Source organism: Staurois parvus, unplaced genomic scaffold (assembly GCF_062004578.1).
Source record: "Staurois parvus isolate SC_StPar_1 unplaced genomic scaffold, SC_StPar_1.0 ptg000694l, whole genome shotgun sequence".
Classification (NCBI taxonomy): Eukaryota; Metazoa; Chordata; class Amphibia; order Anura; family Ranidae; genus Staurois; species Staurois parvus.
The window spans coordinates 1-15,697 of NW_028318490.1; the positions used below are offsets into that span (position 1 = coordinate 1).

The window sequence follows — 15,697 nt, forward strand, 5'->3', positions numbered from 1 at the left end:
AAATTTACTAAAACTGGAGAGTGAAAAATCTGGTACAACTTTGCATAGAAACCAGATTCCAGATTTATTTTTTTTTTGTTTAATTCAACAATCTGGAGGTAAAAGTAAATTGGCTACCATGCACAGCTGCACCTGATTTTGCACTCTCCAGTTTTAGTAAATCAACCACCACACATCTGTACCTGCCAGTCTTGCTTCCATATTTTGCAGGCCTTCCTTCAATTGTGCATTTGTTGACTCATGTCTAAGACCCTCTTCATAGGTTTTCTTTGCCTCTTCAAAGCGGTTAAGAAATTCCAGAGCTGCTGCTTTTCTTGAGTAACCCTAGAGAGAAAGTAAAATTAAAAAAAAAAAACACTAAGCACATTGGAACATGTACATGATCAACAAACTCAATTTTTAAATAAAAATGAAGATGTTAAATAATTTAAAAAGGGACACACACACCCCTACAGGCACTGCCAAGACAAGGTCATCCAGTGCCAACAGATGCCAAACTGCATGATTTCAATGCTCTCATTGCAAGCTGACCAATCTACTGACTTAAAGCAGAACTCCGGTTAAACATTTTATTTTCCCATTCAGTGGGACTATTCTCGCACTGCATGGCTTAAGTGCTTGTTTTGTCTAGGGGCTCAGGATAAAGCTATACTTACCCATTCCTCCAATACTTCGGAAAACTGTTCCCCTACGTCCTGCGGTGGACTGTTCCTGCCATCCTCACATCTGGAGCTGGCTTAAGGGCGTAATGACATCAGGAACAGCCCATTCTCAAGACTGCTAGTGTGCAAGAAGGGGGGGGGTGATTAGCAGCAGTGGGAACCGGTCTTGTGTGTGCTCGGAGGATTGGTGGATAAGGTAAGTATATATCTTTACTTTTAGCCCCTAAGCCTAGACGAAAATGAGCATTTAACCAATGCAGTGCAGGCGTGGCCCCACTGCATGGGAAATAAAAAATTTGCCCAGATTTCTTCTTTAACCAAACATTTCGTCGTTTTAAAGGAGAGTGAGAGCAGGGAAAAAAAGGAGTGAGGAGGAACTGACTTAGACAAAATTTGGAACCTGTCCAATGAAAAGTTCCTGTAGACAAGGAGGTGAAAAACTGCAGTACTCCAGCTGTTGCAGAAACCGCAATCCTATCATGCCTCTGGACCTGGTAGTCATGCTTGTAACTATCAGTTAAGCAATCCCTCATGGGACATGTAGTTCCACAACTGCTAGAAGGCCACAGTTGCCCACCCCTGTTTTAGACAGTACCAACTGGCAGGCTAGAGGTCCACCCACAGGCATGAGAATTGCTAAATCTGACTGTCATTTCCAGCATAGGTACCCTTGGATCCTCAGCCTACATCTAAAAGGTGTACATATTTTCTCTGCAAGGAGCTTTGTGCTGAAAGCTATTAGTGCCAGAGATAATCAGCATGAATAATACGGTTGGCCAGTGCTTGATCACCTACACTAAAGCGCCCCCTTACACCTGACCCTTCTGTACCTGAACACTTCAACCATATCTAAACCCAAAATATTGCAGTTTACCAATCCTTAGATGTTGTCTCTTCAGTTTTTTCAGGCTTGTATTCACTTTATTTTCATCTGGCAATCAAGTGATTAACACCATCTGTCCCTTCATGCCTATACACATTTTTCTACTATATCAAGGGGGCAGCCATTGTTGTCATACAGTCTGGACATCAAACATGTCTGCCTTTGTTCATCTCAATTACATGGTGGATTATTGGCATTAGTAATTTACGAAGTGGAGAGAAGGTCCTTTGTGCTTTCTTAAAGCGGTATTAAACACCAGCTCACACTGCAGTTAGACTAGCATTTAAAAGCAACAGTTTTTTTCCTTTTGAGAGAGAGGTTTTATATGAATAAGTAAAAGCTGATTATTGGAAGGACCCTGGCAGTGGTAAATGGTATGTCTCATCCTTCTAACCTTCAAAAAAGCTTGTTCCTGAGAAAAAAAAAAAAAAAAAAGAAAAAACCCACATACCACGCACTTACTGGCCAGCAGGTGAAATAAAAGAAAAAAGCCTAAGGCCCCTTTCATATGGGCAGTTCGGACCCCTGTCAGTTTTTTAGGCGAACGTGATCGGAAGGTCCATGCATTTCTACAGTCAGGTGGGTATAAATGGACTTGTGTCCTTTCCCGACTATTCCCCCCCTTGCTTTTGGGTTTATTACCACTGTAAGGGCTCGTTCACACTTGACTGTTTTACCAACACTTGCCAAACGCCCCTATAGCGTTTGGCAAGCGTTGGACCGGCGTTTGCGGAGCGTTTAACGATCGGCAAACGCTCCGCAATTGTCGCATGCGCGGTTTAGCGGCGGTTGCTAGGCATTTGCAGAGCGTTAAAAACGCCCCACAAACACCTAGAATGAAGTTTAAATGGTGTTACCGCACCGCAAACGCCCCGCAACTGCGTTGCAAACATAGCGGCACCATAGACAAGAATAGGAGGCTTCAATGCCTCCTGACTCGTCCAGAGGCGTCCGTTTTGCCGCACCGCGACGCTACTGCTCCCGTTAGAACAGCACCATGTGCTGCAATGTGCAGAATTGTCAGAGGCGTTTGGGAAGTGGTAAAAACGCTTCCCAAACACCTCTATGCCTGCACACAATGCTAGTGTGAACGTAGCCTAAGTTTACAGAAATTGACACAGAATCACATGTGTGTGAATCAGGGTGGCTCCATTCACACCTGGGCGTTTTGGGATCACAGCAGAATCACTGTGATTGCAACACGGCATATTGGCATTGCGTGAAGCATCTTGCCCAAAAGTTGCTCTGCACAGGGCACGGACAAGAAAAACAAAAAAAACAAACCACACACGCTAGTGTGCATGGAACCTAAAAACCATCTGTGGGACACTCAAATTTGGGAAGGAAGGTACAATCCTTTAGCCTCCTATCATTTATATATATTGTACATCACTGTTCTAGCAGGCTCCTTATATGCAGCAAACTACCCCCTGGGCTCAGTGGAAAGCAAGCAAGTGACAAGCGAATGTTTCACAAATCTCTGCTGAGTATATGGTTTATTTATTCATGCATCATAAAAGGGTAAAGCGTTGTAAATAAGTGCCAATTTTCTTACCGGCTTCTGAGTTCACATGGCAGTTTCAAAAAGGAAACCTGTACTAAGTGAACAAGTAGGCTGCAACTGCTAATGAAGACTTCTGAAAATGCTAGCTGTCTGGCTTCCACGATGATCCAATGGTTTCACTGTGTGTGTGTCACTGTCTTTTCCAAGGTTTGATTGAGCTCTGACTTTACCTGCTGCATGTTTGTTTCAGGTCAGTGACAAGGAATTGAATCCAGAGAATCCATGCAGGCATGACAACAATGGTCAACTATGACAACCTCATCTGTGTAGGTTTACCTTAACAGCTGAACCAGCCTATGGAAATATCCCTCAGATGTTGTTAAGCGCTAAAGAAACACACAAGGTAAGGAAGTAAAAAATTTTAAATGTGTATGTAAACCCAACAATGACATTTTCGTCTGAGGTGTGGGGTTGGCTGTGTGTTTCAGGGCCAATTAACACCCCTTTTTCAGAGGCTTGAAAAAGGGACGATTGGCCCTGAAACACATCTCTGACGTCATCCTGCTTCCTGTGTTAGCAGCCAACCTCTGGTTTTGCAGTTCGTTCCACGCTGGTTTACTGAACTTCCATCCATGACAGTCACTTCCAGGCGCTACTCTGCAAACCTAGTCGCTTCCCTGACAAACTCCATATGCACCATACATCTGCTCCTTGGAGCTACTTGGCAACACCTGACTGCTTCCCTGCCAAATTCTGCCCAACCTAAAGCAGGATGATGTGCCTTCCTTTTACTTATTACATGGGTGCAACTAATATTTTAACCATTTGTTTTTTAATAAATCTACACTTAGATGGTGGTGCCCTTTGTCTGTTCTTGCTTTCATTATACAGAGGCTTTCATACTCTGATTCTATAAAGGAGCTTCAGTCATCATACGATTGAATGTTAATGGACCTTATTAGGAGCTGTGTATTTTCTTGTTATTTGTCCCTCAGCAGAAGCACAGGGTAGTTTTTATTATCAATTTCATTATAGCCCTGACGCTCTAACTAATCAATATTTTTGAATGTCAAAGTGGTACATTGTTTTTCATGGAAATTTGTTTTACTGTATTTACTGTAGACCTGTAATTCTTAGAAATGACCCACTTAAATGTGTCCAAACAAGAGTCTAGTAAACATCCCGGGCATGATAAAGTTTGAAACATGAAATCATAAAATATAATAAATAATTCTAAAAAATAATAATCTAATAATAAATTTAATTCAATAATGTAATCAAACCAAAAACACTGAAATTTGAAATAGAGCACCAAGTTCGCACATCGCTGAGCAAAGTCGCAGATACGTTTTCAGTGTCCGATGACGAATTTCCCCACAAATCATTATCGCTCAATTCTGCAAGTGATTCTAATTCAAGATCACCGTTTTCTAGCCGGTCTAAAACTGCTTTTGAGCTAAAAAGGACACTTTTTGGATGCCATGGACGTTTCTCAATTTCCAGGCAGGAAGAATGGTAACAGTGTAGGCAGTGCACTGGACAAAGCACAAGGGACAAAATTTAGGTGAAAAATGGTTTGATACAGTAATGTAATACTAAGAAATTACAGTGTATTGTGTGGATGTCAAATTTTTACTTTTTTGAATCTCCCGCAGGTTCCGCCCCCCTGTATGGTCCAACACTCGCAGGGAACGGAACCCAGCATCGGCCGGGGGACACAGCGGGAGGACCTCGTGGGACAAGGTAAGGCTCAAGGGATCGCTGCAGTGTAATCCTGAGTGTTGCTCGGTGTTACCGCTTTTGGTACTGTAATTAACCCCAAGCCACACTCAGGATTACCGCCAGAAAGGTTAATAAAGCTAGAAATGTGTCCGATTGCTGGATGAAGTCTTTGGGGAGAATTAAAGGAAATATATAGGCACAGCATACACTTTCATTTTATAACATCAGCATTGTAATAGCAATACAATGCCGATGACAATCCAATATAAGCTTACTAAAACAAAAAAATATTTTATATACAGTCAGGTCCATAAATATTGGGACATCAACACAATTCTAACATTTTTGGCTCTATACACCACCACAATGGATTTGAAATGAAACCAACAAGATGTGCTTTAACTGCAGACTGTCAGCTTTAATTTGAGGGTATTTACATCCAAATCAGGTGAACGGTGTAGGAATTACAACAGGTTGCATATGTGCCTCCCACTTGTTAAGGGACCAAAAGTAATGGGACAGAATAATAATCATAAATCAAACTTTCATTTTTTAATACTTGGTTGCAAATCCTTTGCAGTCAATTACAGCCTGAAGTCTGGAACGCATAGACATCACCAGACGCTGGGTTTCATCCCTGGTGATGCTCTGCCAGGCCTGTACTGCAACTGTCTTCAGTTCCTGCTTGTTCTTGGGGCATTTTCCCTTCAGTTTTGTCTTCAGCAAGTGAAATGCATGCTCAATCGGATTCATGTCAGGTGATTGACTTGGTCATTGCATAACATTCCACTTCTTTCCCTTAAAAAACTCTTTAGTTGCTTTTGCAGTATGCTTTGGGTCATTGTCCATCTGCACTGTGAAGCGGCATCCAATGAGGTCTGAAGCATTTGGCTGAATATGAGTAGATAATATTGCCCAAAACACTTCAGAATTCATCCTGCTGCTTTTGTCAGCAGTCACATCATCAATAAATACAAGAGAACCAGTTCCATTGGCAGCCATACATGCCCACGCCATGACACTACCACCACCATGCTTCACTGATGAGGTGGTATGCTTAGGATCATGAGCAGTTCCTTTCCTTCTCCATACTCTTCTCTTCCCATCACTCTGGTACAAGTTGATCTTGGTCTCATCTGTCCATAGGATGTTGTTCCAGAACTGTGAAGGCTTTTTTAGATGTCATTTGGCAAACTTTAATCTGGCCTTCCTGTTTTTGAGGCTCACCAATGGTTTACATCTTGTGGTGAACCCGCTCTATTCACTCTGGTGAAGTCTTCTCTTGATTGTTGACTTTGACACACATACACCTACCTCCTGGAGTGTGTTCTTGATCTGGCCAACTGTTGTGAAGGGTGTTTTCTTCACTAGGGAAAGAATTCTTCGGTCATCCACCACAGTTGTTTTCCGTAGTCTTCCGGGTCTTTTGGTGTTGCTGAGCTCACCGGTGCGTTCCTTCTTTTTAAGAATTTCCAAACAGTTGTTTTGGCCACGCCTATTGTTTTTGCTATCTCTCTGATGGGTTTGTTTTGTTTTTTCAGCCTAATGATGGCTTGCTTCACTGATAGTGACAGCTCTTTGGATCTCATCTTGAGAGTTGACAGCAACAGATTCCAAATGCAAATAGCACACTTGAAATGAACTCTGGACCTTTTATCTGCTCATTGTAATTGGGATAATGAGGAAATAACACACACCTGGCCATGGAACAGCTGAGAAGCCAATTGTCCCATTACTTTGGTCCCTTAACAAGTGGGAGGCACATATGCAAACTGTTGTAATTCCTACACCGTTCACCTGATTTGGATGTAAATACCCTCAAATTAAAGCTGACAGTCTGCAGTTAAAGCAGGTCTTGTTCATTTCATTTCAAATCCATTGTGGTGGTGTATAGAGCCAAAAATGTTAGAATTGTGTCGATGTCCCAATATTTATGGACCTGACTGTATATATATAAAAATATCTCTTTTCGTGTTAAAGCACATCAATCAAATCCATTGAGGTGGTGTATAGAGCCAAAAATTTTAGAATTGTGTCAATGTCCCAATAGTGAGTTCTACCTTCTGCTGGTCATCTCCTTCCACAACTTCTTGGATTCCCTGCATGCTTTGCAGTTTCTCCTATGTTTACTTTCAATTTCTAAGGACTATGTATCCCATGGCACCTTGCTGCCTACAAGCTGCTTTCTGTACTGATTCCACCCCCTGAAGCGCCTGCTCTCAGCACCCTCCGTAGTTCAGGCTTTGTGAAATGTGACACACAATAGTGCCTATTCACAGGGCATAGTGAATTTGTGTCCCAAAATACAAGGAAGTGGAGATCTTTACAAGGTAAGTTTGCAAATTTCAAGATCATTCAGATTAACAGATGTACCGTATATACTTGAGTATAAGCCGAGTTTTTCAGCACATTTTTTGTGCTGAAAAACGGCCCCCTCGGCTTATACTCGCGTCAACGTCTGCAGGGGGCTGCTGTCTCTTACCTGGCTCCGGTCCCACGACGATCCGGTCCAGGAAGCGCGGCTGCTCCTTCATTTGGTTCGTCCACTGGATGTTCGCGCGGCTGCTCGGCTCCGCCTTCTCGCCGGTGATTGGCCGCCAGAACTGTAGCTCAGGAAAGGCACACAGGCGGCCAATCACCGGCGAGGAGGCGGAGCTGAGCGGCCCCGCGAAAATCGAGTGAAGGAGATGCAGGTAAGTGTGCCGTGCTTAGGTGCTGCTGCAACCACATATGCTGGCTGCAGCAGCACCATACTGGAACAGGGGTCAGCAAGTGTCAGTGGGAGGAATAGTGCCCCATCATTGGTGTCACTGATACCAATGATGGGGCATTATTCCTCCCACTGACACCAATGATGGGGCACTATTCCACCCCCCACTGACACCAACGATGGGGCACTATTCCTCCACCCCCCCACTGACACCAATGATGGGATACTATTCCTCCCACTGACACCAATGTTGGGACGCTATTCCTCCCACTGACACCAATGTTGGGACGCTATTCCTCCCACTGACACCAATGTTGGGACGCTATTCCTCCCACTGACACCAATGATGGGGCGCTATTCCTCCCACTGACACCAATGATGGGGCACTATTCCTCCCACTGACACCAATGATGGGGCACTATTCCTCCCACTGACACCAATGATGGGGCACTATTCCTCCCACTGACACCAATGATGGGGCACTATTCCTCCCACTGACACCAATGATGGGGCACTATTCCTCCCACTGACACCAATGATGGGGCACTATTCCTCCCACTGACACCAATGATGGGGCACTATTCCTCCCACTGACACCAATGATGGGGCACTATTCCTCCCACTGACACCAATGATGGGGCACTATTCCTCCCACTGACACCAATGATGGGGCACTATTCCTCCCAATGACACCAATGATGGGGCACTATTCCTCCCAATGACACCAATGATGGGGCACTATTCCTCCCAATGACACCAATGATGGGGCACTATTCCTCCCACTGACACCAATGATGGGGCACTATTCCTCCCACCGACACCAATGATGAGGCACGATTCTTCCCACTGGTGTTCCCACCCTCGGCTTATACTCGAGTCAATAGTTTTTCCCAGTTTTTTGTGGTAAAATTAGGTACCTCGGCTTATATTCGGGTCGGCTTATACTCGAGTATATACAGTAAACTAGAAATAATTGGAATACAATGTGGATATGATTTTACATTTTGACCATAGATACACTTTAATGGGAAAAAAAAAAAAAAAGTCTGAAACAAGTTCTACAGTTGTGCTTAAAAGTTTGCATACCCTGGCAGAAATTGTGAAATTTTGGCATTGATATTGAAAATGTGACTGATCATGACAAAAAAAATGCTCTTTTATTTAAAGATGATGATCATATGAAGCCATTTATTATCAGATAGTTGTTTGGCTCCTTTTTAAATAATAATAACAGAAATCACCCAAATGGCCATGATCAAAAGTTTACATCCCCTGGAATGTTTGGCCTTGGTACAGACACACAAGGTGACACACACGGGTTAAAATGCCAATTAGAGGTTAATGTCCCACATCTGTGGCTTTTTAAATTGCAATTAGTGTCAGTGTATAAATAGTCAATGAGTTTGTTAGCTCTTATATGGAAGCACTGACTAGGCTAGATACTGAGCCATGGGGGAATCAGAAAAAAACTGTCAAAAGTCCTGCGTAACAAGGTAATGGAACTTTATAAAGATGGAAAAGGGCATAAAAAGATGTCCAAACATTCCAGGGTATGTAAACTTTTGATCATGGCCATTTGGGTGATTTTTGTTATTATGATTTAAAAAGGCGCCAAACAACTATTTGATAATAAAATGGCTTCATATGATCATCATCCTTCATTAAAAGATCATTTTTTGGCATGATCAGTCATATTTTCAATATCAATGCCAAAATTTCACAATTTCTGCCAGGGTATGCAAACTTTTGAGCACAACTGTATATCATCAACTGGTGCCGTTGCTTATAAAAACCAATTAGCTTCTATCTTCTGACTTACTGGTTACCCACACACCTTAGAAAAAGAAAATTTAAAAGTGGATTGGCTGTGCTCCAGTTAGGACAAAGTTTGTTTCAGACACTTTGTTAACCATTTGCCTACCGGGCACTTTCACCCCCTTCCTGCCCAGGTCAATTTTCAGTTTTTAGCGCTGTCACACTTTGAATGATAATTGCACGGTCAAAATCATCATCCTCATTATTATCCACCTTGCGCTATGGAAGATTTTACCCCCCTTAATGATCAAGCCATTTTTGCTATACCGCACTGAGCTACTGTAACTGGTAATTGCTCGGTCATGCAACACTGTACCCAAATTAAATTTGTATCTTTTCTTGACAGAGAGAGCTTTCATTTGGTGGTATTTAATCACCACTGAAATTTTATTTTTTGCTAAACAAATGAAAAAAAGACTGAGAATTTTTAAGAACAAAAGAAAAAAAAAAAAAACAGTTTCCGTTATAAAGTTTTGTAGAAAAGTGATTTTTTTTCCCCTTCACGGATGTGCGCTGATAGACGGCACTGACAGACATCACTGGCGAGCACTAAAAGGTGGCAGTGATGGGGCTACACTGATTATCAGTGTAGATGTCCCCTCTTTAAATCTCCGCTTACCAGCTCTCCTCAAACGCTGTCAGCATGAGGGGAGGACTGCCGAAAGGGCTGCTCTGATTGGCCTTTTACCGCGATCTGTAATCAGCTGTGTCCAAAAGGACACAGCGATCAAAGATCGTGCCCGATGCACGTGGGGGGCATGGTTCTGTGAGGATGTCCATGGTCTCCCTCCCAGAATTAGCTGACTGTGCAGCAAATAAGGAAGAAGGGGTGGCCGCACACCGAAGGAATGATGAAAAATGTGCAGATGATTTATTGATCCATAGGACACAAAAAGCACCAGGACATAGGCATGGCTGTTAACATGTTTCACATCACATGCTTAGTCATGACTAAGCACATGATCATGTGAAACCTGTTAACAGCCATGCCTATGTCCGGGTACATTTTGTGTCCTATGGATCAATAAATCATTTGCACATTTTTCACAATTTCTCCAGTGTGTGGCCAACTCTTTTTATTTGCATGTTATGTGGTGGCGAGCCAGGGTCTACATCTGTTTTGGTTTGATACTGATAGTTTGCCTGAACGGTATTTCCTTTGCCCATTCAACTGTGCTGTAGCCGTCTTTTGGCTACAGCGCAGTCAGCAAGTGGTTAAATACCCTCCTTGTGCTTGGTAATCCTACAACAATATTACCTGGTTGCAATAAGGCTACATGAAGAACTATTTTCCCATGCAGTGGGGCTGGGCCTGCACTGCATGGGTCAACTGCTTGTTTTTGTCTAGGGGGACTGCAGAGCGCAGATCTACTTACCTAATCTGCCGATCCTCCGAGTGCAAAACTGCTCCCTGCCGCTCCTGCCCCCTTGCGCGCTAGCGGTCTTGTGAATGGACTGTTCCTGACTTCATCACACCCATAGATAGCAAAAGGCAAGAACAGTCCACCGCTGGATGTGGGCGACAGCTGTTTTCCGGAGGATCAAAGAATCAGGTAAGTATCGCTTTTACTTGAGCCCCTGGACAAAAACAGTTAAACCATGGAGGCGGGTACAGCCCCATTGCATGGGGGGGGGGGGGGGGGGACAAAAAAAAAAAAAAAAAAAAAAAAAAACACAATGCTTGCCCAGAGTACTTTTTTAAGGAGAGTTGATGGCTGCATAGAAGATGACAAAATTGTTAGTATGACCCGGACATTCTGCTCGAAGGGTGAACTAGAAATTTAGTGATTCCTTGTCCCAGCACATAAATTTTTTACTGAATAACACAATACAAATGTACAATAATGACATAAGTAGCAGAGTAATCCACAGCAACATTTCAGAAGCATCTCACCTGAAAACACACACACACACACACACACACACACCTAACATTTTTGGCTCTATACACCTCCACAATGGATTTGAATGATGTGCTTTAACTGCAGACTGTCAGCTTTAATTTGAGGGTATTTACATCCAAATCAGGTGAACGGTGTAGGAATTACAACAGTTTGCATATGTGCCTCCCACTTGTTAAGGGACCAAAAGTAATGGGACAGAATAATAATCATAAATCAAACTTTCACTTTTTAATACTTGGTTGCAAATCCTTTGCAGTCAATTACAGCCTGAAGTCTGGAACGCATAGACATCACCAGACGCTGGGTTTCATCCCTGGTGATGCTCTGCCAGGCCTCTACTGCAACTGTCTTCAGTTCCTGCTTGTTCTTGGGGCATTTTCCCTTCAGTTTTGTCTTCAGCAAGTGAAATGCATGCTCAATCGGATTCAGGTCAGGTGATTGACTTGGCCATTGCATAACATTCCACTTCTTTCCCTTAAAAAACTCTTTGGTTGCTTTTGCAGTATGCTTTGGGTCATTGTACATCTGCACTGTGAAGCGGCGTCCAATGAGGTCTGAAGCATTTGGCTGAATAGGAGCAGATAATATTGCCCGAAACACCTCAGAATTCATCCTGCTGCCTTTGTCAGCAGTCACATCATCAATAAATACAAGAGAACCAGTTCCATTGGCAGCCATACATGCCCACGCCATGACACTACCACCACGCTTCACTGATGAGGTGGTATGCTTAGGATCATGAGCAGTTCCTTTCCTTCTCCATACTCTTCTCTTCCCATCACTCTGGTACAAGTTGATCTTGGTCTCATCTGTCCATTGGATGCTGTTCCAGAACTGTGAAAGCTTTTTTAGATGTAATTTGGCAAACTCTAATCTGGCCTTCCTGTTTTTGAGGCTCACCAATGGTTTACATCTTGTGGTGAACCCTCTCTATTCACTCTGGTGAAGTCCTCTCTTGATTGTTGACTTTGACACACATACACCTACCTCCTGGAGTGTGTTCTTGATCTGGCCAACTGTTGTGAAGGGTGTTTTCTTCACTAGGGAAAGAATTCTTCGGTCATCCACCACAGTTGTTTTCAGTGGTCTTCCAGGTCTTTTGGTGTTGCTGAGCTCACCGGTGCGTTACCTCTTTTTAAGAATGTTCCAAACAGTTATTTTGGCCACGCCTAATGTTTTTGCTATCTCTCTGATGGGTTTGTTTTTTCAGCCCAATAATGGCTTGCTTCACGGATAATGATCTTTGGATCTCATCTTGAGAGTTGACAGCAACAGATTCCAAATGCAAATAGCACACTTGAAATGAACTCTGGACCGTTCATCTGCTCCTTGTAATTGGGATAATGAGGGAATAACACACACCTGGCCATGGAACAGCTGAGAAGCCAATTGTCCCATAACAAGTGGGAGGCACATATGCAAACTGTTGTAATTCCTACACCGTTCACCTGCTTTGGATGTAAATACCCTCAAATTAAAGCTGACAGTCTGCAGTTAAAGCACATCTTGTTCTTTTCATTTCAAATCCATTGTGGTGGTGTATAGAGCCAAAAGTGTGTGTGTGTGTGTCTATCTATATCACATAGACACACATCTCAGGAGAACAATAGAGATTGAAAAAGAATTTCTAACCTCCCTGAGAGCTCTCAGCCACCAGACATCTACCCGTCACCATACATGAGCATGCCTCCTCTCATGTCATCTTACATCTTATAAGCTGCAAAACATATGAACTAAATGTCCATACCTTGCCCCAGTCTGGCTTAAGCTCAACAGTTTTGCAGCCATCCTCCAGCGCTTTGGCATATTCTCTCTTTTTGGCATATGCTGCAGAGCGGTTACTATACAGCACGTGGTTTTTGGGGTCTAGTTTGATGGCTTCAGTGTAGCATCGCACTGCTTCATCCAGATCTCCAGCCGAGAGGGCTTTGTTGCCCTTTTCTTTTAACTCAGTAGCCTGAAACAATGAAGATGCATTAAGTAAATTTTAGATAATGTGATCCAAACAGCAATTGTACATAAACTGTAAAAAACATGAGACCTCAACGTTTCACAAGGTTTCATTATCTATGAAAGGATATAGAATATCAACTTTAAAGTGCACCTAGAATCAGATTTTTTTTTCATGTTCAGTTGCATGCTAATTAAGGTGTAACATTTCCAGGTATTTCTTATCCCACACAGAGATCACAGTATCCCCCAGATAGTGCTATCATTTGTGTTTCTCTCCAAAAGGATGGGGCCATTTTGTCAGGGTCAGCATCTACTAAAGCTAGCCATAAGCTCTTACATTTATACTGCAGGGATGGACCAATCTTCTGCTGTGCCAGCAGCAGTCACAACACCCAAACAGCAGCTGAATCTGGTTGGATTTAACCTGTTAGGGTGAACATTTTCCCATCCTGCTCCTTCTATTTTGCAGTCAAAGACTGTCAAGCAGGAGGGTGGCAACAGGTCCACCCACAGAGTGGATTATGGCTGTTTAATCAGGAACCTGCTTAAATGTGCATAGTGTATGAGCAGCACACTGTAAGTTGTCAGAACTTCTGCCTAGCAGCACTCGAGTCATCCATTTGATTCCCAACCACAGTACTACCTGCCTGGAGTTTGCATGTTCTCCTTGTGCCTGCGTGGGTTTCCGCCAGGTTTTTCGGTTTCCTCCCACACTCCAAAGACATGCTGGTTTGTTAATTTGCTTCCATCTAAATTGGCCCTAGTATGTGTATAAATGTGAGTTACGGACCTTAGACTGTAAGCTGCTTGAGGGCAGGGATGTACGTACGTGTGTGTGTGTGTGTGTGTGTGTATAATGAGATTATATATATGATAGAGATCTAGATATGATAGAGATCTAGATATGATAGAGATCTAGATATGATAGAGATCTAGATATGATAGAGATCTAGATATGATAGAGATCTAGATATGATAGAGATCTAGATATGAATAGAGATCTAGATATGAATAGAGATCTAGATATGTATAGAGATCTAGATATGTATAGAGATATAGATATGTATAGAGATATAGATATGTATAGAGATATAGATATGTATAGAGATATAGATATGTATAGAGATATAGATATGTATAGAGATATAGATATGTATAGAGATATAGATATACACACACATCGTTGTTGCTATACAAATACCTGTAAATAAATAGTGTATGGCTGGCTTACAACCCAATTCGATGAAACAAAAAAATTCCTTCTTCCATTGGGTCTGCACCTACACTTCAAAAGTTAAAAAATGGTTGTAAACCCCTACATATACCCAGTGAAGTGACTGGTCTCAGGTGATACACAGAGATTAAACAAATCCTCCTACATACGTTGTACCTGTATATCTGCAGTCGTCTTTTCATCACAACTGTTTAAAATGCAGAATTTACACATCTTGTCATTTGAATAGGCTGCCGTACCTTTTGAAATGCAGGAAAAAGGTTCCTGCTGAATTTTAGAATCTCAGCCTGCATGGGAACCACAAGTGCAGTGCCGTTCCCAGTGCAGGAATGATTTCTAGTACATGCGGTGTGCCAGTAGGATTAATGGCACCTGCATGCATCCACTGCGTTTTTCTGTGTGATTGGTGCAGCAGGAACCACCCGCACAGATGTGAACCTAGCCTTTGATCTAGGGGGCATAGGGGAGGGAAAAAAGAAAAAAAAAAACGCTCAAGTATGCTCTCCTCTAATGATCAAACTTGTCCTGACACACCCCCTGCACAGTTATTCACTGGGAAGATCAGTGTGCTGCTGTTTCTCCTCCCTCAGCTATTATGCCATGAAGAACAGAAGTTGTGTGTGCACGCATAAAGAAAACACAAAACAAAACAAAACAAAAAAAAAAAAAAAAAAAAAAAAGGGGGGGGGGGGGGGGGGAGAGAAGAGGAGTTATTTATAATGTTTTGCCATTCATTTCTATTTTAAACTGGATAGGTTGTTTTACAAGGTGAGGGTTTACAATCACTTCAAATAAATTTTGTCTGTGTATACAAATGTCTGACACAGATCAGCTCCTTGCTGCAGTACCTCACCTTGCAACAAAGCTATAAATGTTGCAGTACCAGAATAGAAAATTGCTGGAGAAATGCTTCCACATGCTGGTAACAGGCTGATCACATTATCCCAGTCACTTGACATGAGCTCAAGAAATCGCAAAAAAAAAAAGAAGAAGAAGTGCAGCACATCTGAAAAATTATACTGTTGCTGAACAGTGATGCGTGAGGAGTTTATTAATGCAGACTTGTAAAGCAACCGAAAGGTCCAACTTTGTACTAAGGCGAGTGGCTGCAGTAAGATTGATCTGTGTCAGAACCATACCAAAAACTGCACAGACCAGGATTTACATGATTGTGCCATCTTGGAGGAACCATCGCAAGCCAGGAAAAGGAGGTTGGCCCTGCATGTCTCAAATGCAGCATGGATGGAAAGGAAGAAGACATTGTCAGGGACAAAATGATCTTCCACTGTTGTCACCATCCAGAAACTTGC

At 42.6% G+C, this 15,697-nt stretch overlaps 1 protein-coding gene across 1 annotated transcript in view; it reads right to left on the reverse strand.

The window, feature by feature from the left end:
* Positions 1-182: 182 nt before the first annotated feature.
* STIP1 (stress induced phosphoprotein 1) overlaps positions 183-15,697 on the reverse strand; it is a gene marked incomplete at its 3' end in the record, with an annotated part of 29,747 nt that continues 14,232 nt past the window's right edge. Inside the window, exons 2-3 of the mRNA XM_089652776.1 lie at positions 12,948-13,157; positions 183-324 (exon numbers count right to left, since the gene is read on the reverse strand). Of these exons, the coding sequence (XP_089508902.1) occupies positions 183-324; positions 12,948-13,157 (352 nt within the window). The remainder of the gene's footprint in view (positions 325-12,947; positions 13,158-15,697) is intronic.